The following is a 25,774-nucleotide window of genomic DNA, read 5'->3' as shown; positions in this document are numbered from 1 at the left end:
ACTGCAGGAAGAATTTCTTTTCAGCCACAGGCAAACAGCCCAGTAGGAACAGCCACCTCTGTATGTCCCCTTAATTAAATTCCCCTATTTCAACCAACCAGGTTACCATGAACGATATCACTCTCCTGAGGATAACGGAGAGAGAAAGAACAGATGTTGTTTGAATGCCAGCAAACACTAGGACAATACGCTGCCAGGCTTTGTCATGCAATGATACCAGATTACTTGCTTACTAGCATGGCATGGTAAAGCGTTCTACCATGGAGGACGGAATAAGGCTGCTCTCCCCAGAAACCTTCTGGAAAGGCTTTTAGAGTACCTCCATGAAGCTCTCCTGGAGATGTCCCTGGAGGATTTCCGCTCCATCCCCAGACACATTAACAGACTTTTCCAGTAGCTGTACTGGCCACGAATGCATCCCAAGACCTCAGGGCTACTTAATCATTAAAAAACACTTGCTTTTATATCATGTATTATATTTTTTAAAAAAGGTACACTCACCAGAGGTCCCTTCTCCAGCTTCATTGGGTTGGGAGGGTATTTCAGCCAGGGTGATAAAAAGATCCTGGCTGCCGGAGAGAACGGTGTGCTGTGTGCTCTCCTCAAGCTCGTCCTCCTCCTCATCTTCCCCATCCACAAAATCCTCAGGCATGGCGGAGAGTACCCCATCATCGGAGTCCACGGACAGGGGTAGGTTAGTGGTGGCAGCCCCCCCCGAACTGCATGCAGCTCAGCGTAGAAGTGGTATGTCTGTGGCTCTGTCCCAGAGCATCCGTTTGATTCTTTGGTTTCCGAGCTCCTTAAGTTTCACGCGGCACTGTGTTGTGTCCCTGCTGTAGCCTCTGTCCCTCATGGCCTCAGAGATTTTTTGAAATGTTTTGGCATTTCGTCTTTTGGAATGTAGTTCTGATAGCACAGATGCCTCTCCCTATACAGTGATCAGATCCCGTACCTCCCGTTCGGTCCATGCTGGAGCTCTTTTTCGATTCTGGGACTACATGGTCACCCCTGTGCTGATGAGCTCTGCATGGCCAAACAGGAAATGAGATTCAAAAGTTCCCGGGGCTCTTCCTGTACACCTGGCAAGTGCATCCATGTTAAGAGTGCTGTCCAGAGCAGTCACAATGGTGCACTACGGGACAGCTCCCGGAGACCAATACCTTTGAATTGTGTCCACACTAACCCTAAATCGAAATGGCAATGTTGATTTCAGCACTAATCCCCTTGTTGGGGGAAGAGTACAGAAAATCGGTTTTAAGAGCCCTTTATGTAAAAAAAAAAAAAAAAAAAAAAAAAAAAAATAAGGCTTCATTGTGTGGACGGGTACAGGGTTAATTTGATTTAACACTGCTAAATTCAACAAACTCGTAGTGTAGACCAGGCCTAAGCAAGTAGTTTTAGTGAGGAGTAACTTTGAGGGTAGACAAGACCCCCCCCAAAAAAACACACCAGACTCCTGAAAATGGTACAGTAGTCTGGAAAGGTTGAGAGCCACTGGTGTAGGCAAGGTTTAACAGAAAATACCTCTAACACAGGGGTCCCCAAACTTTTTTGGTCTCCCCCCAGGAGCCAGGGGCCACAGTCGGGGCTGGAGTTGTGGCTGGGGCCATAGCCAGGAGCACATGGGGCAGGGCCAGAGTGTAGCCTGAAGGCAGAGCAGGGCTGGGCAGCACTTCCTCCCTAACCCCTGTGTGGGCTGTCCTGGGCCCCCCTGGGCCTCCCCCCCGCCCCCACCAAAAAGTTTGTAACACTCCCCCACTCCAGACGGCAGGGCCCCACAGTCTGAGGTCCACTGCTCTACTACCACCACTAAACACCTCCAGAGTTTGCCACATTGGAAGCCCAACTGGGAAACTGGCACCTGCAAGTGTAAGCAGACATTGTGCTGAACACACTTGCTCCGAGCCATCTAATTAACATAGTGCTGAAAACAGCTTCTGGAGCCAGAAAGCCAGCTATGCTGGAGCCAGAAAGCCAGCTATGCTGGAGTTCCCACCGTTGCTAACGCTGGTTGACCTGAACGGTATCAGTAGAATTTTTGGATGAAAAATCCTTCCTCTAGCCAAGTCAAGACAGCAACTCATAGCACTCACTTCTTGGGTGGTGAGGCTGAATCTCCAAGGCGTGAGTGTGCATGCAATATTGGTGATGCATAAAGAGTAACTAATGGTCACCTCCAAGTCTTCTTACCACCAAGGTTTATCCAGATTCCCCCTCCCCCCCCCCCCCCCCCCCCGGTTTTGTGATGGTGTAACAGAGACTGCTTGGCAAAGGATCCCCCTGCTCTTTGTCAATAGCTTTCACCTCAGACCTGACAGACTCATTACACTACTAAACACACATCTTGCAGGGCATTTATCCTTAAGGGATATCATGAGGTGTCTACAGAAAGCTTGTAACTTACCAAGACTCAAATCATTACAAGAGGTATGTACAGGTCACATTTAAAAGGAACAATGTATTTATATTGGAAGTTTGCTTTATGGACTGGAGTAGAGCTTAAATCACCAAGAAGTAATGGGCCTCAAGGATGGCCCATCCAGGCAGGAGGGAGTTGTCACTCCTCCCTAATCAGCCAGTGAGGTAAAGCAAGGCTCAACTGACCAAGCTTGCTCCCTCCCAGAACTATTAATGGAAAACCACCAAAGACATCACCAATCAATCAAAACCTATTTGTGGTGGGGAGAGGGGCTGAGAAGGGGTCATTACTGCAGACAGAGCTTCACCCTGGCTGTGAACAGAAACAAAAAGAAAGACTTTCCAGTATCAGAGTACAGGAAAGGGCACTCTGGCTCCATTCACTGAGAAAACCTCTTGGGAAGAGCAAGTGAGCTCTTACGAACATTTTGGATCAAGGTTACCGAGAAGCCAGCCTTCTTGGCAATAGAGTAAGGGGATTTTTTTTTTAAAATTAATCCTGCCCCCTCCGCCAGTTCATTTGAATAGATAGGAAAGGAAACTATCGATAAGTGTGTTTATGATTTTGTTTTGTATTGTACGGTAACCACTTGCTTTTCCATCACTCTCTCATTTCTAGTTAAATCTTTATTCTCTCAAATAAACCTACTTTGTTTTTACTCACAAGTGGCGTGTGGTTTACAGGAGTGTTATTTCCAGGAAAAACTTGTAAACTGGGGTATGTTGCATCTTTGGGTGCAAAGGATCTGGGATTAGCTAGTATCAGGAGCTGGATATCACAGGGGAACAATCAAAGGGATTCAGGGATTAGGCTTCACCCATTGTTAACCTGCAAGGTGAAGGAAGGGCTGGCATAGCCCAATGGAGACAGCTTGAGTGACTGAAGGGTGAGCACTGCAGCATTCGGGAGCTGACACCCACCAGATGACTCCCTCTCACTAGAGGCAGGAGGTAACAAGGTAACTAACTCACAGTCCTGGATACCCAGAGAACACTCACAGGTGGGCAGGCATAGAAGATGAACACAAGAGGCACCTCAGTAGCCTGTCTATTGCAGCTCACTGCTCTTCAAAGTAGCCCTGATTCAAGCAATGAATATTTGCCATTTCTCACACTATGTTCAAAGAGACAAGGGGGAGGAGGTAATATAGTATTAAATACAGTATTTTAAATCAGACCGACTTATGTTCATGAGAGAGACAAGCTTTCAAGCTACAGGTGACCTGAAGAAGACCTCTGTGTAGCTCAAAAGCTTGTTCCTCTCACCCACAGAATTTGGTCTAATAAGAGACATTACTTCACCCACCTGGTCTCAGATATCCTGGAGCCAACATGGCTACAACACTGTTCAAAGCTTGTTCATATCCATATTGTAACAAGTTTGTCTGGAAGGTATTTGCTGACAAACTCTGTTCATCTCTGTCTGACTAAGTAGGGGGTCAGATTGTTCTACCTCTGCAACGAGCAACTACAAAGATTCCTTACTCTCAAAAAAAGCCATAAGCCTTGGGAAAGAATATTCCAGTTAACATGGAGTTAGCCAGACTATGCAGCAGCCTGCACAGCCTGCCAGGGAAGCACTATACCCTTTGATATTTTTAGTCGATAATCTAGTTAGGGTAAAACAGATCTTTCAGGCAACATTTCTCCCTCTTGCTAAATCTAGTAACTCTCCTTACGAAGAGGTTTTCTTGAATTTTCAGCTAAGTTTCCTTTGCTGTTATTGCATTACTCCTCACTACACACTGTGGTACCACCCTCATAATTTCCTACACGATTTTTCCAACTTTCAATATTAAAAGTAATTCTGTAGCTAAATGATACCTGGGTCTTCCACTCAAGTCATATCCATGAAACAAGCCATCGTTTATTAGGATTAGGGGTATTTCAATTTGAGTGATTCATGTAACTTCAGGTTTCAGAGTAGCAGCCATGTTTGTCTGTACTTGCAAAAAAAAAAAAAAAAAAGGAGGACCTGTGGCACCTTAGAGACTAACCAATTTATTTGAGCATAAGCTTTCATGAGCTACAGCTCACTTCATCGGATGCAACCAAAGACTTAAGCTAGAACTTAAGTATTATTTATCATAAATCAAATCAGTTCTAGGAAGCCAGAAGACTGAAGCTGGTAGTGCTGCACTGTTCTCAGGACCTTTTTAAAAAACCTACAACCTTGAATTCTTGATAGTGAGATCGCCATTATTTTCTTAAATTGCTAGCTAGTATTGCCAGTTTGTACATACCTCAGCCATTTTTTTTTATCCTAATGCTGCATTCCTATTTTTTGGGACTCTAATAGTCTCTCCTCCAGAGCACCCAAATTCAACCCTTACCCAAAAACCTAGTGCCACGTGTCTATCTGCCAAAAATACTTTCTTATATTGTTATGGCTTGTCTACATGGGAAAAAAGCCCATAATAGCCAGCTCAGAATAGCTATTGTGCACTAGCTCCACCTGTGAACAATCTTACTCTGCAGAGAAGGTATGTCTGCATTGCAATCGGGAAGTGTGATTGCAGCACATGATATATGAGCTAGCTTTGATCTAACCAGATCAAAGCTAGTTCAACTAACAACTGCAGCAGTGAAGCACCCGCTTGAGTATGTACCCAACGTCCCAAGGGGGTGCAACTAACCCATACAGCTGCAGCTCCACTGCTATTGTTAATGGAGGTAGCTTTGATCTAGTGTGACCACAGCTAGCTCAAGTATGTTTATACTGTACATGCTGCACATGCAGTCACAACAGCTGATTACACTGCAGACATGCCCTACCAGTGCCTTTTTGTGGTTTAGGAAAGATTAACCTATAACACAAAGAGGCACTCTTAAAATACACTCTTATTCTGCATTTAACTCCCCATGTGGACAATCATAACTATATCGCACTAACTTCCCACCCTAGTCATTTCACACTAACTTCCCCATGTAGACAAGCCCCCACTGCAAGATCTCAAGTTCACTTGTGCCAGTATTTGATCTGAAACAACCCCACCAGGCTGCAAAAGCCTATGTAGGTTGTTGCAGAGTGTTTGATGCCAGGTCCTTAATAAAGGAATGTCCCAATGACCTCCAATAGTTAGTATACTAAACTGTCAGCTCAGTTTTTTTAGACTACATACAGACCACTCTCCTATAAGGTAAGACATGGAAGTTTGTTACATTTTTGATATCAAATATTCAGAATTAACTGATGCCTTAAACATAGTCACACAGGAGTACTCTTGCCTTCCTCTGGCATAAAACTTTGAGTAAGTAGGACTGAGAGGACAGGAGATGTATTACTTACCTTGCACAGTAACTGGAGGTCTTTGAGATGTGTCTCCCTAGGGGTGCTCCACCACAGAGTGGGTTTACATCTGTGCACTCCTGACCAGAAATTTTAATCCGTGTCCGCAGGCCTGTGCCCTAGATATCTTTGTGCTTTGGTCCAAGGGCATATCGGGGAAGGGGAGGGAAGAGAGGTGGATCCACCACCTCTCCAGTTTCCAAGGTCCAGCACAAAGATTCTGAGGCAGAGGAGAAGGAGGGCAGGTAGTGGAGAACCCATTCACACACACACACACACACACACCCCCAAGAGAACTTGAGTTACCGTACAAGGTAAGTAAGCTCTTCAAGTAGTGTCCCTATGGGTGTTCCATCACAGGAGATTCCCAAGCAGCACCTCAATTACAGAAGAGGGTGCAGAAGTGATGGATTCAGTACAGACTAGAACAGCATCACCAAAAGCCACATCAGCTCTGGAAGCAGGCACAATAGCTTTGGGCTGGGAAAAACGTACATCTAAAGACCAGGCTGCTCTGTAGACACACAAGATAGATATGCTTTTCAGTAGGACAAGAGAGACAGATAGACTGAGCCCTAGTGGAATGGAGCCTTGCATGGACACCTCAGAATCAGATTAGGTGTCAAACCCCAGGTCCATCAGAGGGGCAAGTGGTGCTAGTACTGCTAGTTGAGTGGGTACCAGGAGCTGGGGAAAAGATCCAATAATCGCATCAGTACAGCGGTCAAGTCTTGTTTGGCTGATGAGATGGTACCAGTTGGAATGAGAAACTGGTGACTGGTTTGGTACTGGAGGGTAGGTAGATTCTGGAAGGTAAGTTAGCAGCAGCAGGGAGCATCTTTCATTACCCTGAGGCAAAAGTGACTCAGATTCTTCCAGGATCCAAAGATCCTCCCAGCAAGAGCCTGGATGGTACAGGGTAAGTACTCTCAAGAGTTAGTATGTCAGGTGGTACTGGAGACGGTGCTGAAGTATGATCTCGATGCCCTTTTCTGCTGGCGGCAGAAGGTGGTACTGACCAGGATTTTAGCTTAACCTTAGAGCCCTTGTGCTTTGGAGTTACCGCGTCTGGTGCCAGCTGCGGTGCTGCTGTAAGCTGTTTAACAGATGGCTTCTCAGTACACAGGTTGTTTTTCTAGCCAGTGCCGAGGGTCTCTGTACCAGAGGAGACGGAGGCCCTCCCAGTAGTACCCTTAGGGGGAACACAATGCTCCTGAAATCCAGACCAACAGGGTGACTTTCCGCTTCTTAGCCCATTCCTCAGAACAGGATCTTTCTTTTTTGATGGTCTGCGGCAGGGTTGGCAACCTGCAGCTCTGGAGCTTACCTCAGGCAGCTCCCGGCCAGCAACTGGCGTGTCTCTGCGCGCCCCTTGGTGGAGATGGGAGCAGTGGGTCTCCATACGCTGCCCATGCCTGCAAGCACCGCCCCCGCCAATGGGCGCTGTGAGGACTGTGCTGGGGGTGGGGGCAGCACATGGAGCTACTGCCCCCGCACCAGGGGCATACAGACCTGCCAGCAGCCAGCTGCTTTCAGTAGGCAGCCTGCTTGAGCTCCGCTGTACCCCCTCCTGCACCCAAACTCCCTCCCAGACCATGCACCCCAATTCCCTGCCCGGAGCCCCCTCCTGTTTATATTCAAATTCAAACAGCTCATTACCAAGGCAACTGAGGCGCCAACTGCAAGATGTTAGTCTTTAGTCCTGCTCGAAAATGAAAATCATGGCATATTCACCGAACATTGAGCAACTCTCTAAAGATGTCCAACAGCAGAAGTCACATTAAAAGTATTGGTGAGTAGTAATAACTTTAATATGTTCAATTAGTTGATCAATTCTAACTCTACAAGTAGCTTCGCTGATGTGGCTCTCGAAATATTTTGGTCAAAGACAAAAAAACCCAAACAAACCAAAATGACTGCTCTTCTATGAAAGGTTGCCGTCCCCTGGTCTGGGGGAACCACAGGGTCTTTGCTTACTGTCGCAGCAGCGACAGTCACAAGAGGTCTCTGGGCAACTGAATCAGATGTACAGAGGGTGACTGACACCATGGGTTTTAGGGAATGTTCCATTAACAGGAGTTTAACCTGTTCTCCCTCCGTTTTTTAGATCTGCTTTTAAATCCTAAACAGATCTTACACTTGGAGGGGATAAAAGTCTCTCCCAAGCAGTGGAGGCAGCTTGATCATCCAGCACTGTGGGGATAAGACCTATAACAGGGTTTAAACCCATGGGTCTTGGGCATAACCTGTTACTCAAGGCTGTGGGTTGAGGCCCAAGAAAAAAAACAAACAAAGGCCCTTATCAGGCATATGAATGAAGAGGAGGAGGATATCCCTCCCCTCAACTAAACCTCCTCCCCTAAAAACTACAAACTGTGCTAAACAGAAAACAAAATTAGTAAAAATAAAGATTAAAAAAAATTTAAAAAAAGAAAATGTGAGAGAGGTAACAAGCCACACGGCTAGCTAACAGACACAGTGACACCCCCCTGCTCAAGCCACAGATGGTTGAGAAGGAACTGGAGTGGCAGCATCCCTACCCCTCAATACCAGAGAATGAGAATATCTAGGGTGCAGTTGCAGACCATGGACACTGCTGACAAAATAAATAAATCTCCAATCAAGAACACAAAGAATACAAATCCTGCGGTCAAGCATGCACAGGACACTACTCAAAGACGAAATTAAAGCTGTTCCAGTCATGAGGGGCCACCGGATTAGTCTACCTTCTGCACCATAGTTCTTGCCTTCACCTTTAAGGCCATGTATAAGCCTGCCCAGTCTACATCTGTGCTCTCATCCTCTCCTTCTGTTAGGTGCACTCTTCTCCTAAGGAGGACCTGCAAGTGAAAAGGGAATGGGCCAGAAACCAGGCTTGGGCTCTTTTTTGTTTCTTTATACATTATATAGAAGGCCTGAAGGCAGTGAAGGAATTTTTTTAAACTCCTCATGAGTTCATTTTACAACATAAAGGAGGAAAAAAAATATATAGCATGAGCCTGAAGTTAATTGTTGGTTTTGGATTTGTTTTAAGATACACACTCAATATTCAGGTCTTGTCCAAGCTAGACAGACTTGAATTAGAGGACATCTCAAGGATGCGAAAATTAAGGAGTTGAGAAGAGAAAGGATTTTTCGAGTGGTTTTGAAAACACTCAACTTGCACCAGTTTAACTAAATTGATTTTAAAATATTTGGCTAAAAGGATGCAAATCCCTGTGTGGCTTGTAAACCAAATTTGGGCCCAAGTTAACATAAGCCAGTTGCAAACCAATTTAAGTGTGTCACAGAAGGGTTCTCCTCCATGGGAAATTCCCAAACAATTCAATTTCAAAACAGAAAGTAGAAATTTCTAAGTTGCCCACAGAAGGGAAATTCCAGGAGAACAAAAACAAAAACACTTAATGTTCTATTTAGAAAATTTCAAAACTAAACTTCTACTTTGCAGGCCGACGTGGAGATAGGAGCTCTGGGGCATGGTTTCCAGACTGCTGGGATTCTAGTAGTCCAGGGAGCCAGCTGACTCAGGAGCTGAAGAGCCTGGCAGCCCTGAGAGTCCCAGCTCCATGACAGCCTGGTGAGCCTGCAGTTTTCCACTGGAAATTCATCAAAATTGACATATTTGCATGGAACACTTCAATTTAGATGAATCTGCATTTTCCAATGAAAAAGAGTCCCACTGGAAAACATCTGATCAGCTGTAGCCTGGGCACAAAGCCATCACCACTTTCAAACTTTGATTGAAGTGAAATAAGGTGTTAAAAAATGACTGATGAATCATGGAGAAGATGAAGCTTCAGCAAAAAGCTTCCTCACCTCCAAATCTCCAATTAAGAATTGAGGGAACAATGTACCTCCTCCAAGTACCTCAGCCAGTTCTCCAAGACCAGGAAAGACTATATTTAACACTCACTTTATTTCTAAAAAGTGAAAAAAAAAAAAGCAGAAAATTAGGACACCCCAAAAAACATGCCTTTCAGGGCTTTATACATCATAAAGTAAAATAAGGCACAAACCACATTTTCTGAAAATTATTTGAGAGTAAAATTTAAATGGCCCTTTCATTATCTTTGTTCCACTTTAAAAACAATTTGTTATGCCTCCCTTTGAACTTGAAAAGTCTCCTCCTTGAAATCCTTACTACTACAAAGTCTCCACAAAGCAGATCAGTATTAGGGCTTGCCTACATCTACCGGAGAATCAACGCTGTGGCAATAGATGCATTGACAGTCAATTTAGCGGGTCTAATGAAGACCTGCTAAAATCAACTGCCAATCACTCTCCCGTTGACTCCTGAACTCCACCTGATCGAGAAGAGTAAGGGGAGTCGACAGAAGAGAGTCTCCCGTCGACATTGCATAGTATGGACCCTGTAGTAAATAGATCTAAGTTATGTTGATTTGAGTTATGCCATTCACGTAACCCAAATTGTGTAGCTTAGATCGATTTTTCCCTTTAGTGTAGACAAGGCCTCAGAGTCCTCAATTCAGCTCTGAAGGTCCTGGGTTCAAATCCTGGTGTTAGCTAAGGGGGCTAGTCTACACTGGCAATGCTAAAACGCTGTGGCAGCAGCACGTTAACATGGCTTGTGTGTTTGCAGAGCAGGGGGAGAGCTCTCCTAGCACTCTAAAAAAACAAAACAAAAACAAAACAAAAACACTCACACCGCGTAGCTACCGGCATAGCTACCAGCGCTGGTGCATGGTTTACACTGGTGCTTTACAGTGCTTGCTGTGCTCAGGGGGGTGTTTTTTCACACCCCTGAGCAAGAAAGTTGCAGCACTGTAAATTGCCAGTGTAGACAAGCCCTAAGATGGTGGCTGTCACAATAACTTCTCTGCTGTAGCAAGTGCAGAGAATTAACTACCGATAAGTAAATCAAACAATCTTCCCCACTGACATTCACCAAGCACCCTGTTTCTTCTCCAACAAGAAGCAGACAGCCACACACTCCCTGAATACCCACCTGTCCCATGAAGTGTTCCAAGAGACCGCACTCCCACCCACTCCCACTGTTTGTCCAGTGCTCTGCTATATTCAGGCCTCTGTTTAGTTTAAGGATGTCAAGTTCTTTTGGACAAAAAGATGAACTGTATTTTGCAGTACTAGGTACATCTATAGCAGTACATAGATTAACTGTAGTTCAGAGGAGAGGTAATCTAAGGGGCCCTTGTTTTGAAACATTTCTTATACGGGGGGTTCAGCCCAAAATTTAAAATGGTCACATCTATCCCATTCTACTCGGAACAATATTTGTGAGATGTATATTCTGTACTTTCTTTTCTGAAGCACCTACAGCATTTCAAACTAACTACTAACCCTTGATCTCACCATATAAACAAGCCCTTTAGAAAAGTCTCAATTGCATTGTGTCTACATTGATTAAAGCTTGAAGCCTCGTGACCTCATGTGGCATTAACTTCTCCCATGCACCAAGAGCATTCTGCTTTTCTACTCAATTACCCCCTTCTGTGCAGAGCCACCACTACCCAGTGAGCATGCACAATGGACTTCTGCTTCATTACACTAACCAGCAGCAGGATTGGAATAAACAAGCTAATTTATCAGGTCCAAGCTAGCTTTCACTATTCTGAAAAAAGTTTGTTGGTGGTGGATTTTTAAGTTATTCACAGCAATATCAAAGTGAGGTAAAAAATCATAACCTCAGATAGCCAAGGCGTTGCTACTGGCATAAACATGTATATTATATTGATCAGACTCCTGGGGTGATTTTTCAGAACAGGTACAATTTCTCAAGACTAAGTGAAAATCCCCTTCCAATCACCAATAGCAGCACTTCTTTGGACAGAAGTTATTGTATAAGAGATCCCCATTCCCTGTATATATAAGGTATTTATTTTTGCATTATGGTAGGGCCTAGAGGCTCCTCTCCTCCTCCCACAACAGATCTTGGGGCTCCTTTGTGCTGGGGACAGTTTATTTAAAAAAAAAAAAAAAAAAAAGGAAATATCATCCCTATTCTGAAGGGATTACAGTCTAAAAGAAAATAAAGGGTGGGGTGGCAAGGGAAAGGAAAGAGGCCCTGATGAGCTGTCTTGCCCAAGACTGCATAGCAAATCAGTGGTACATCAAGTAACAGAGCCCAGATGCCCTGACTCCTAGAGCAGTGCCAAATCCATTGGACAACAGTGCCTCTAACTGTAATTAGAAGAGTACATTTTTGCCACTTTTCACTCCTATTAGAGCCACAAAGTTAAGTGAATAGATTCATTCCACTGTAGCTCAAACATAAGAATTGTTAATTAAGTTCGATCCGTTTTCATGCTTTAACCATCCAAGACCGGTGCAACTATGTGGCCCCAGAAGTTAAGGCTATGCAGAAAAAGGCACACTCCTGTGCTGGAGACGTGAGTGTCATAGCCAGGTTTTGATAGCAACTCTGTGCAGCAACAGTAACTCCGTAATTACAACTGTAACTTGTTTTCCATGACAGGTTTCAGAGTAGCAGCCGTGTTAGTCTGTAACCTGGAACCCCAGCCAGGGGTATTCTGCTACCCAAGATCCATAAGCCTGGAAATCCTGGACGCCCCATCATCTCAGGCACCCTGACAGCAGGATTGTCTGGCTATGTAGACTCCCTCCTCAGGCCCTACACTACCAGCTATCTTCGAGACACCACTGACTTCCTGAGGAAGCTACAATCCATCGGTGATCTTCCTGAAAACACCATCCTAGCCACTATGGATGTAGAAGCCCTCTACACCAACATTCCACACAAAGATGGACTACAAGCCATCAGGAACAGTATCCCTGATAATGTCACGGCAAACCTGGTGGCTGAACTTTGTCCTCACCCATAACTATTTCACATTTGGGGACAATGTATACCTTCAAATCAGCGGCACTGCCATGGGTACTTGCATGGCCCCACAGTATGCCAACATTTTTATGGCTGACTTAGAACAATGCTTTCTCAGCTCTAGTCCCCTAATGCCCCTACTCTACTTGCCCTACATTGATGACATCATCATCTGGACCCATGGAAAAGAAGCCCTTGAGGAATTCCACCATGATTTCAACAAATTTCCATCCCACCATCAACCTCAGCCTGGACCAGTCCACACAAAAAAAGATCCACTTCCTGGACACTATGGTGCTAATAAGCAATGGCCACATAACCACCATCCTATACAGGAAAACTACTGACCGCTATGCCTACCTACATGCCTCCAGCTTTCATCCAGACCACACCACATTGTCTACAGCCAAGCTCTACGATACAACTGCATTTGCTCCAACCCCTCAGACAGAGACAAACACCTACAAGATCTCTATCAAGCATTCTTACAACTACGATACCCACCTGCTGAAGTGAAGAAACAGATGGACAGAGCCAGAAGAGTACCCAGAAGTCACCTACTACAGGACAGGCCCAACAAAGAAAGCCGTCACTTTCAGCCCCCAACTAAAACCTCTCCAACACATTATCAAGGATCTACAACCTATCCTGAAGGATGACCCATCACTCTCACAAATCTTGGGAGACAGGCCAGTCCTTGCCTACAGACAGCCCCCCAATCTGAAGCAAATACTCACCAGCAACCACACAACAGAACCGCTGATCCAGGAACCTATCCTTGCAACAAAGCCCGTTGCCAACTGTGTCCACATATCTATTCAGGGGACACCATCATAGGGCCTAATCACATAAGCCACACTATCAGAGGCTCGTTCACCTGCACATCTACCAATGTGATATATGCCATCATGTGCCAGCAACGCCCCTCTGCCATGTACATTGGTCAAACTGGACAGTCTCTACTTAAAAGACTAAATGGCAAATCAGACGTCAAGAATTATAACATTCAAAAACCAGTTGGAGAACACTTCAATCTCTTTGGTACTCAACTACAAACCTAAAAGTGGCAATTCTTCAACAACAAAAACTTCAAACACAGACTTCAATGAGAGAGTGCTGAATTGGAATTAATTTGCAAACTGGATACAATTAACTTAGGCTTGAATAAAGACTGGCAGTGGATGGGTCATTACAGAAAGTAAAACTATTTCCCCATGTTTATTCCCCCCCACTGTTCCTCAGACGTTCTTGTCAACTGCTGGAAATGGCCCACCTTGATTATCACTACAAAAGGTTCCCCCACCCTTGGCTCTCCTACTGGTAATAGCTCACCTTAAGTGATCACTCTCGTTACAGTGTGTATGGTAACAGCCATTGTTTCATGTTCTCTATGTATATAAATCTCCCCACTGTATTTTCTACTAAATGCATCCGATGAAGTGAGCTGTAGCTCACGAAAGCTTATGCTCAAATAAATTTGTTAGTCTAAGGTGCTACAAGTCTTCCTTTTCTTTTTGTTTTCCATTGTAAACCTGAGTTGGGGCTTTCTGCTAGATATTTCATCTCTTGCCCGTACCCAAGAGACACTTGACAAGATAGATCCGTGCCCTAATGACTCTACTAGTTAAGCATCAATATAGTAAGATTGATCAGTCTCCCAGCATGGACCATCTAACTGCAACACGAGATCTGCTTACAAGATTCTCTCTCAGAACCATCACCACCTATGATAGGTTCATCATTAAGACACTGTCCACTAGATGTAGAGAACGCACTTATTGTTGGCTTTATACATTACATGACCGATTGGTATGGTTCAGTTCCAAACAGGACCAGATATGCACTGTCCCAAGAAAAGTAACAAGAATATATCATTCAAAAATTTGTAAAAAGTGATTGGGGGTGGGGGGGAATAAATTAGGGGCGTACACTCCTGTAACTGGTGTGGAAGGGAGTCCATGCAAACAGGAAAGAAAGAAAAGCCAAAAAAAAAAAAAAAAAAAAAAAAAAAAAAAAAAGAGTGGCATGAGCAGAGGGAAAACAGCTCCACACTATCATTGCCCTGGAACATTGCCACGTGGGTACTAGATGCAGCTATGCAAGAACTCAGATGTACAACTGCGGCCATAGATGGTAAGAGGGAGAAGTTGTCTAGGCAATCAGCCATTCTGCCCAGCAAGTTCTCCTTCAGAGAAGTAAGTGTTTAGAGGTTTTTTGGGGTATCCTAAGTTACTGCTCACAGATCAGTAATAGCAACTACTCCCAACGTGTTTGCAAACCAAACAAAGGATATAGACCAGTGGCATAGGAGCCTTTTGTACGGTTTCTGACAGAAGGCGTTTCAGAGGGCCTTTCACAGGAAATACAGAAGGGCCAAGATCTTTGGGAAAGGATATTGCTGCCAGTCCCAAATCCCAGAGTAAGCAATACGGTAGAGTGGCAGCACAAGAAGAGCCTGGGTGTACTTACACCTGGTGGTGCACTGAAGAGGGAGCAGGCATGTACCTCACTGCTCCATTTCCATGGTTTCACAAGGTACTGAATTCTTACTGTGCTCCTCTCATAAACTAAATTAACAAAACCAAAATATGAAACGTTTCACATCTGTGGAAACAGGGTTTAGCTTTTAAAGCACCTGGAAAAGAATCACCTGTGCAGGAAGCATTTCATTAATTGGAATGTGAATTCACAATGAAATTTAAGCAGTGTGTGTTCAGACACTGCATTTAAGTACATAGATTGTTGTCTGTAAAATGACAACTACAAGCAATTTGAGTTCTATAGGTGCACAAACATGCCAAGATATTTTATTAACTTAAAAATACTAGAATTAAGTTTTCCAATTACAAAGCAAGTTGAATCTTCATCCAAGCTCTCATTTGTCAGTTTTCAGGTCAAATCAAACAAGTGTTTCCTGCTAGACTCAGTCAAGCTAGTAAATCCCTGAAAATGGAGATCCGTAACTGCAGTGGTGACCCACCTAACATTTCCTTGCCGCTTCTCTCCTCCAATACACGGATACTGACATTAATTATGCACTTTTGAAATCAACAGCTTAGATTCTCCCAGACATGTGGTTGGCTGTATGAGTATTTTACACATGCCTGAACTAGTGCTAAGGAAACATTGGAATGCATGCGTGCACGCCTTTCCCTCTTCAGAGGCATTCCTGAGTTAACAGGAGAGACTTGTAATTTAACTGCAAGAGGACAAATGCTATTTGCCAGGGAAAGACTTCCTGTTTAGTCTGAGAAAGGGGAGAGAGAGAACAAACACGAGAACGCCACTTGCTAAATCTTCAAATAAAATTTAGAAATAAAGTTTGTTATACTTAAAACCAGACGCAATTAAGAGGGAAAACCGTGCAGTTGTTTTACTTTACATAAACTATGAAGCACAGAATTTCTGTCACCCAGACCTTTCAGGTTAATTGTATCTTGAAAGATATGTAGTTACAAGAGGATCTAAAATATTATCTTCTGGAGTTTACTGCCTGCTCCTCGAACCTCTAAGGACAGAAGTTTGTGTCTGGGAATTGTCAACTTCTGGCATGTTTGCCCATTCAGCTACAGTAACAGCTCTTAAAAGAAGAATTGAGTAGACCTACACTAAATAGACATGACCTTTCATTTCTGTTTTTTCCATCAGCTCCCAGAATCCCTGCCAAGATTTCAGGCTGAAGGAATCTTTCAATACACAAGACAGTATCAGTATTCGTGTCCACAGTACGGCAGGGACCTATTCAGCACAACTTGTCCATAGTTTTGGAGTGTCACACAATAAAAGAAAATCAGGAATATAAAAGTGTTTTGTGCTGGAATTCACAACCATTTTACTTTGGGGGTCTTCCCATGTACCCACGCAAACAAGCACGGTGTTCTCTCAGGAGCAATGTTCAGTCCTAAAAATTTAATCAAATCAGAGCAAAAGAAAACGAAACCCTAGAAAACTCAGGGGTAAGTAACAGAAGCAGATACTTAGATAATGAACTGGAATTGTTGATAACTGCTCAACCATTTATCTAAATGGCTCATTATCTAACTGGTTAAGACCTGCAAGTAATTGTTTTGATTGGAGCACATGGACTTTTCAGAGCTTGCTCAGCCTTGACCAAGTAGTGATGCTCGGTGTTTTAAAAATGAGTCTCTCTCCTCCCAGCAACTTTATAAACTAGAATGAAAACCTCAATTTCTCTTGTATAAAAATAGTTACCTGCAAAACCAAAGGCTGTAAGGCATGCTTTCAAGCCTCAGCAATACTCCCACTCTTTGGCCTCCTTTTTAACTACAAGAAAGACGAATTCTTAACTCAAGTTAACAAAAATCCTAGTGACAAGACAGTTTGTAGTCTTCACATGAATTAACAAATTAATAACTATGGGGAAGCCTAGATCTTAGGACAACTTCCCAATAACTCTTGCACGTCCTATGCTCTTCATTGCAGCCATACATTGGTCTTCACATGGTCTTCTACAGGACTGGGGGAGGACGGGGGAAGAGGGGAACAAAAACAAAAAAACCACTGAAGCACAGGTCAAATCATACTGACATATAGATGTGGAATTACAGCAGATGCTAAGCCACGGGGGAGCCAGGACAATGGGAGACTATCCCTACTCCAAATATTTAAAATAGAGCAATCCAGTCTCCGTTAAGCAGGAGTACCGAGTCTAAGATTACATATCTACACAAGATTATCACAATCATGTTGTAATGCACAGGTATGGTCTAAGCCCCCCTGCATAATATGCTGCCACAGCACCAGCAGTGTAAATGGAATTCTTTAAGGACACAACTAATGTTCTATCTAAGACCATAAATAAAAACAATTTATTGTAAAATATTCACTCAAACTCCAAGAAATTTAAAAAAAAATGGAAAACTCATAATTTTTTCTAAGAAGTTTACTGCATATATAATTTCCCATCCACCCCAGGTGTGTGTGTGTGTGTAACTGTCAACAATTCTCCATATTGACTATGGTGAAGATTGCTTGAGATTAGCAACAGGTTATTTTTCTGGATTTTATTTATTTATTTATTTATTTTTTGAGACTCCTCAATCCTGAACTGGCACTTCAGTAGAAGACCCAGAAGTCTCAGAAGACCAATTTTAATAACTACTCAAACCCAATGGTTGTTTGAGCTGCTGGTGGAGGGGGCATATCCACACTTTGCTGGATAACACCATACCTGAAAAGGGGGGGGGGGGGGGGAGAGAGAAGAGACGAGAAAAGAAAGAGAAGCAAAGCTTCTATGAGGAACGAACATTCCCAATTAGACCAATGCTGGAGTTCAATGCTCACCGCCTTGGAAGATGCGTATGGTCAGATTTATGCTTGTGCAGAAACCGGAGCAAAAAGATGGAAGAGGAAGTTGTGGCTTATACTGACCCTGGAGCTGCCTAGAGCCAGTTTGGCCCCAGCTGCTAATTAGTGCAACTCAAGACTTCCATGGCTTGGTGGCAGTTATGGGGACAGATCACCCTGGCCACACTGCTCCCAAATCCTGAACACCCCCTGTGCCAACAGAGTAAGCACAGTGTCAGCAGGCAGGGCTTAGACCCGGGAGGGGGAGGTGTTCACCTTCCTCTGCAGTATGGGGCATGGATCACTTGCAGGTTTAAAACTAGTGTAAATGGTGGATTCGCTGTAACTTGAAGTCTTTAAACCACAATTTCAGTAACTCAGCCAGAGGTTAGGGGTCTATTACAGGAGTGGATGAGTGAGGTTCTATGGCCTGTGATGTGCAGGAGGTTGGACTAGCTGATCATGATGGCCCCTTCCGGCCTTAAAAATTATGAGGACTTCCTGGCACCAATGAAATCAAGTTCCGACAACCCTAGTTTCTCATACTCAAATCACTGCTGCTGACCTTAGTGGCTGACTGGCTTCACAAAATGTCCCTGTTTGTTAACACTGGCTAGGCCATGAGGTCTGGCATACAGCTACAGATGCATCCGATGAAGTGAGCTGTAGCTCACGAAAGCTTATGCTCAAATAAATTGGTTAGTCTCTAAGGTGCCACAAGTACTCCTTTTCTTTTTGTGAACACAGACTAACACAGCTGTTACTCTGAAACCTGTCAATATTTAGGAGAGTGAACTACACATAGATCAATGAACTATTACTACAAAGCTTACTCCTTACTTCAGTCAGACATAGAATTCCATGTGAATACTGATAAAAGCCCTGCTTCCTAAACAGCATGTCTTCAGCCTTATTACATTTTAGGTATCGATACCATTTAGTGTCCAGAACTATATAGACAGCCAGCACTGGCAGGATCCAGAGGTTCACAACATGCAGTTTTGTTGCAGTTGCTAAATCAGAGTAATCTGCTAACATAGAACATCACTTAGCCATTGTTCTGAAACATGACCTAATTTCCTGATAAGTGAGAGGTGTTTTAGCTTTGTAGCTGTGCTCCAGTTGTATATGTATCTAGATCTGGATAGACTAAAAATAAATCAAGGATTTTTTTTTTTTTTTTTAATGCTAGACTTAATCAAAGCAGACCAAAGTCCATGGACCAAAGTCCATTTGCATCTTCAGCTCCCGTCCCTGCCTGTATTGTAGTAAAATTTCATGTAAAAGACCAAGGTTCTGATGTGTGACGTTACCATTCCTGTCAAAACCATGAAGAGTTTATTCACTAATCTATGGCCGTTGATCATCTTTTTAAGACTCAGGCCACTTTGTAAAACAAAAATCCTGCCATAGATCCACTTTTCCCCAAACGCCACTCAGAGAATTTCCATTGTATGAACTAAGTAGGTGGTTTGTGTGGATCACTGGGCCACTGTTGGGGGAGGAAGAGCTCAGATGATTTCTTGCTGAATACTGAAGTAACATTTTAGTGCAGGTGGTCCAGTGTAAACTTTGCACCATGAGCACATCATCAACATGCCAGATCTGGAGGACCACACCCAGTTTACATATACACATTTACTTTTAAAAAAATTTGCACATACTTGCAATTGTTGATAGAGTATTAGAAACTGAGTTCACCAGCAAGCTACCCAGACAATGACTAAACTGGATGGGGAGGAAAAAGAGAGCCCTTTAACTCTTTACATGTATCCAAAGGTTGTAAACCCCACAAAGGGAAGAAATTGTTCGGGGTGGTCCAACTTCACTTATATTTGCAGCTTCCTTGATAAAAGGATTAAAAGCTCACTAACAAAAATACCTTGGACTTTTCCCTTTCTCCCCACACAGAAGATTCACTGGTTTAACTAAAGATATTATGTGGCACTGAGGTAGTTTTAACTGGTGTAGCTTTGTTTTTAGAGCAGTCCCTGACAAATTACATCCTCAGTTATGAGAAGGTCATTGTGCAATGCCCTTTAGGATTTGTGTGTGCCACCTTTGAACACCACCACTTTGCCATCTCATTTCAGCAGGATTTCTTTTTCAACAAAGTAGCTGTGTCCACAACTTGCAAGTGGCATGGTAGATACAAAAGTGAAAACTGAACTTGTAGGATCCAAGTCATTTTGGCTCTAAATGAGCATTCTTGTGTTTTTCACACCTGTTCTACAACTAAAATGAGGAATACTGCTGTCCAGTCACCCTATTTTCAGATGAAAATTGGAAATAAGGATGTTAATGGATTCATGTATTTTTAAGAGACGCACACAAAAAAAAGGACCATTAGGAGCATCAAAAGTCAGACCTTCTTGCATGACACAGGCCATAGAATTTCACAGAATGATTGAGGCATCTAGCCCAATAACATGCTTAAACTAGAGCAGAGCTTTTAAGAGGTATGCAAGTCTGGATCTTTAGCCCTTTCTCTGTAACGTTACCCTTTTATGATTCGAGTACACAGGACTGAAATACCCAGATCTTCCTAGGTCTGCCACAGACATCCTGTGTGATTGACCTTGCCTAGATCAGTAAGGGTCTATGCCTCACTTCTACACAAGCTGTAAAAATCCTCACGGGGTGCTGCAGGTTACATCTGTAGGACACTTGCATTTGAGAATCCTCAAGGTGTTCTTGCATACCATGACACAATGGATCTGCTCTTAGGGGTGTAGCTAGATCATTGGTTCATAGGCTATAAAAGCAAATCAGACAGAGTGGTAAAGGTCAGGTATGGTAATAGCCCTGCTTTATTCCTAACGTAAAAGATGTACAGATTTTAATTATGGCTGGTCACAAATCCAACAGCAAACCACTCATGAGCAAATTGTGTCTGTTAGATAATCTTAGCCAGTGCCATCACTCACATCAGATAGCTGAGTAACCGTACACAGAGATGTGGTGGACAAATACTTGTCTAGTTTGTGGGATAGTTTCCACCTAATAGAAACGGACAAAAGAGGAAAGATTTTAGGGGATTCTATAGTTCACCTGGTTTGGGGCAAAGTCTTTCCTAGGAGATGCTGCTCCTGCTACCAGCTCCTCCATTTATCAAGACACAGAGAGAATATTTGTCTGGATGCTGTAGTGGCTGTGCAAGGAACTGACACCTGAGATAGTAAAACCACCCACAAAACTGCTTTCTGGCACTACTCCAATGCACAATTCATGTCTCCAGGACTGTCCAAACTCTGGGATCTCCCTCAGCAATTCTCCCCCTCCCTCCGCACCCCACCCCCCAACAAAATCACAGCCATCACAGACAGAATAAGCTAGACAATCGGCACTGAATGAGACTATGGGGGGCAGGTGAGGAGAGGGAAAGAGGATTACAAGTTATGTCAGCACTTCCATGAAGATTTTGCAGTGAACAATAAACTTGTCCCCTTCAAGGCACAAAAAAAAAAAAAAAAAAAACCACCAACAAGAAAAAAAAATTCTGTGGCTCTAAAGTTTTACCCAGGAGAGTTTGCACAGGTGCGGGAAAGCTTGGTGCTGCTGAAAAGTATGGACCAGCTGGCTACCACCAGAAAGGGAATTTTGGGAAGTGGCTAGGCTCTGGGAAGCTGAAGTCACGGGCACTTCATTAACAAAGGGAGCAAGAAAAAGATCCAGTTTATGGGACTTCTGTGGAGCCCCATCACAGCAGCCTCCCTGGTTCTAGGGATTTGAACGTGAGGAAGCACTGGCCAAGACAGCATCTCTTACCCGCAGGCTAATACACATTCGGGGAAGGGAGTGTTTCCAAGCCCAAAAGCAACAACAAACAACAAAAAAGGCAAAAAAACAACCCCCCCCCCCCACTCTCAAGCATCTTGAAGCAGGATCAGAGGAGGCTCCCCCCTCCCCCTTTCTGAGCTAGGGGAAGGGGATGGGTGAGGAAAACCCTTTAAAGCACAAAGCCCGGAGCAGAACTTACTGCCATGCCCACCCAAAAGTCTCCCACTCACTCCAGCTTTGCTGAAAGCTCACATCACCACCACCCCCCCCCATTATGTTAGGAACGCCTCCCCCCAAGCCCCACACAGGCTGAAATACAACCAAAAACAGGCGATTGCTGGAGAATAAAGTAAACAGTGATCCAAATACAAAACACCGCATATTAGAGACAAAAACGTTCCTTTCCTCTGCTAGAGCAGCTCTCATTGATTTTTTTTTTTTTTTGGCTTATTGAAGGAGATTAGATTTCCTCCTGCAGGCGGGTCAAAGAGAGAAAAGGGTTGAAGGTAAGGGGGAAAAAAAACAAAACAAAACTTTGTAACCCAACACTTCCATGCACGATCAGTCGCCATGCTTAAGATTTTCTCCCCCTTCCTCGTTCTTTGAGCAGACACTGAAACTAGGCCAAAAAAACTTTTCCCTGCCCCTTCTTTTCTTGTAGCCACTAGAGTGAAATGTGCACAAAGAGACCCGTGGAGCTATGTTTTCTTAACTACAATAGCAGGACTAATTAGATCATAGAAGCAAGGCAGTGATACAGTAACAAGTAGCTAAACAACAAGACAGAGCGAAGGAGAAAGTTTGCACCTTGAACACTTACCAATCAGACCTCCCACTAGAAAGGCGATGACTTGGAAAATCAGTAAGATCCCTCCAACAATGCACAGCTTTTTAGTGCTCATGTTTTCTATAATTGCCCCAGCCATTTTTTAAAAGATTTCCGCCCCCCCTTCTCTCTCGCTGCAAAACTTAAGGCTCTGAAAGTGCTGCAGGGATGGAAAGAAGACAGACTCAGCACAGATTGCCCAGGCACGCCCGGATCTGGCTCCCCCTCTGCTGAGAGCTGTGATTGTGGCCGGCTCTCGGCTGCATGTGGCTGCTTTAAAGGAGCAGGAAAGCGAATCACATGATACCTACCTCCTCCTCTCCACTCCCCCCCTTTTCCCTCCCTGATCCATTCAGCAGCAGCAGACATTGGTGTCAGTCTCATGCAGCAGTGGCAGCTTCTTCAGCTGCGGGAACAGCCAGAGCTGCCCAGTCAAGGGTTGCTTGTTTTGGTTTTTGAATAGCACAAACACAGAAGTTGGAGGTAGAAGGGCTAGTCCAGTCCAGGAGTGTCCCCTTGAGAGTGTTCTCTAGGGCCTTCCCCGGTGCAGTTTTAAGGGTGAGGTTTGTACTAGCCTAGTAGGGTTTTTTTCATAATGCATAACAAACACTAAGTGCTTTCAGTGCTAAGCATTATCCATTGTTTTAATAACATTATGTTCTATTTTAGCACCTTTCAAAAGGAGGATTTCAAAGCACAATGTAGGGTAAATAAAGGATGCCCCAGTGGATAAGGACTTTTAACACATCACTGAAAGGACTTAATATGCTGCTGAAACAGTCACCCTGGGGCAAGATGCAGACTTCCTTTAAGGGTAAACATTAACACCATAAATGAACAGACTTAAGAATTTTAATTTTATTAAAATGATGTTAAAATAAAAAGAAAATGGTACAGAGTTTAAGCATAGAAGTTTCTGTTTATCAGGGAATAACATACAGATTACCAAGGGGCGCAAAATTTGGTTTAGGATCGGATGGTATAAGGAATACATAATCTGCAATATCCCCAATTGGGGGTAAAAGGTTAGCGGGTCAAAGTACAGACATTGAGATAGGGGGGTATTTTGTTCATATAATGGCTATACATCCATCTGTAGCCCAGTGGGCTATCTTACCTGTATTATATTCATTGCTTTGTTATTCTGTTTTATTATATTTAGTAGTAATACAAGGAAGCTACAGGCTTTTATCCTGTAAAATTTGGCTTTAGCAGATGGCATGAGGCTTGAGGCCTATAACCTTTGGAATAGATAAATTTAAGTAACTCGTAAGTTATAGGGAAGTAGCATGCAAGAGGGGGAATTTTGTCCAGAATACCGACATCAGCCACCCACAGAACATAGCTGACACCAGCATCCAGAAGGTTCCGGACAGAACGTCTGACTGCAAAGGCGCCATGACAACAAATTGACATGTATGCTAATAGACTAACATCATACATATACTAACCTATAGAAAACAGACACCTTAAGGGGAGGAAATACAAATAAGGACCTCTACTGAACATGCATTGGACATGGTAATGTCAGCATAACCTACTATAAAAGTAACATCCCAGGGGTAGCAAAGGGAGAGATGTAGACCTTGGGAGGGGCCAGAATGATGGCCACGAGGAAGATGAGGATGGTGACAGTGATGAGAAAGATAATGGTTAACATTCCAAGGTGTAAGTATGTACTTTCTTTATTATCTCTATCTGCTTTGTTGAGTTTAAGTGTGTGTATAACTTTGCTAAATTATTAATAAATCATTTATTTTATATATATATATATATATATATGTAAAGTTCCTATAGTGTGAGTGTTCCACCTATGCACATTGGGGTTCCCAAATTATATGTTAATTTTACAATAATCTAACTGGGCCTGATCTTGGGACAAGAACCTGTTAATCCTCAAATTACAATTGTATACACCCAATTTTGGGTCAGGCTACTCATCTGATACAGCAGGAAGAGTTTAGATGAGTCATAATGTGAATTAAGTTGAAATTTAGTCAGGACGCCAAAAATCATACACCTAAACAAAACAAGTTCTTTAGTGTCCACAAGCAGTAAGGACAGTTGCCGCTCCAAATAAAGACAGCAGTAAGTTTTCTATGATATTCAGTTTCTTCCCAGTTATGCCACCATCAAATAAAGGCTCTCTCTCTTTGGTGTTCAGGTCCTTCGGATGCTACAAGGCTATGTCTCCTCCTCCAATTAATGATACTTTAGCCAAAGTACTTTCCTTACTTCAATTCCTCCAACCATTTAATTATTTTTGTTGCTGTCCTTTGAATTTCCTCCAAATTACATACAAAGTTTGGACGTGCCCAAAACTGAATGTAGCATTCTAGCTGCAATCTCACCAGTGCCACAGAGAGGGCTTATCACTAGCTGGTCTGTGACAGTACGTTTGCTCACATGTTGCCATATCACAATCTAGAATTAATTCACTCTGTTTACTGCTGCCCTCATTAGTGGTTTCTGGCATTACTGGTTTTCAGTTATTTATGGGATTCCACAGGGACCACTGTTAACCCTGATTATTTAACATCTTGATACTTCTGAGATCTTTAATAAACAGAACATTACCATTTACAGATTAAACTAGATTGGGAGCTGTTGAAAACATCTCTGAGAACATAAACAATACAAAAGCAACAGAAGAGATAGGAATATAGGCAAGGCATATCAAAATGGGAGCCAGTTGGGCAAATATGCAAACAGCAAGCTGTAAGAATAATATCCTGAAACATTATATATAGTCAATGAAATGTACGTAGCTGGGAAGCAGTAATAGCACAAGAGACCAACAGAAGTGATAGTAAAATTAGATAAGCGTTTGCACTGCAATATGGCTGCAAAAAAAACCCCCAAACACTTGTATTCACTTTTCTTTGGGACAAAGATCTTATCTATGTGAATCTGAACAATGAAGCCATTGGTCATTCAATAATACAGATAATTAACACCTCAGAACCAGAAAGACAAGAAGTTAGAAAGAATTCAGAGAAGGGCAATAAACCAGAGTAAGGGTCTGGAGGGACTGACTTGTGATTACAGTAAACTACAAAGAGCCTGGCCAGTTTAGGCTAATTAATTCTTGGCCAATTAGTATGAGGTGATGAGGGGGCACATGTTAACTTTATATAAATAGAAATCAAGGTGGGGAGAAGAATTGTTTTGGGTGGTCTAACCAGGGGTAATTTTTCATGTACTTTTATCTTCCTTAACAGAGGTTTAGAAATCGTCCATTCACATGTAAGAATGTGTCCTCCCTTTCAGATGTAGTTGCAGGATCAAGGCTTAAATAACTTCAGCTAAATCCCATCCTTTGTACTATTTTCTT

At 43.2% G+C, this 25,774-nt stretch overlaps 1 protein-coding gene across 2 annotated transcripts in view; it reads right to left on the bottom strand.

The window, feature by feature from the left end:
• WLS (Wnt ligand secretion mediator) overlaps positions 1-22,711 on the bottom strand; it is a 64,094-nt gene extending 41,383 nt beyond the window's left edge. The window contains exon 1 of one of the 2 annotated variants that reach the window (XM_074961552.1): positions 22,435-22,711. In XM_074961552.1, coding sequence (XP_074817653.1) covers positions 22,435-22,540 — 106 coding nt within the window. In that variant the 5' untranslated portion in view covers positions 22,541-22,711. The remainder of the gene's footprint in view (positions 1-22,434) is intronic. The other variant, XM_074961553.1, reaches the window with a different exon arrangement.
• Between the last annotated feature and the right edge of the window lie 3,063 nt (positions 22,712-25,774).

The sequence above is a fragment of the Natator depressus genome, chromosome 8 (genome assembly GCF_965152275.1).
Source record: "Natator depressus isolate rNatDep1 chromosome 8, rNatDep2.hap1, whole genome shotgun sequence".
Taxonomy (NCBI): domain Eukaryota; kingdom Metazoa; phylum Chordata; order Testudines; family Cheloniidae; genus Natator; species Natator depressus.
This window is presented reverse-complemented; position numbering and strand designations above follow the sequence as displayed.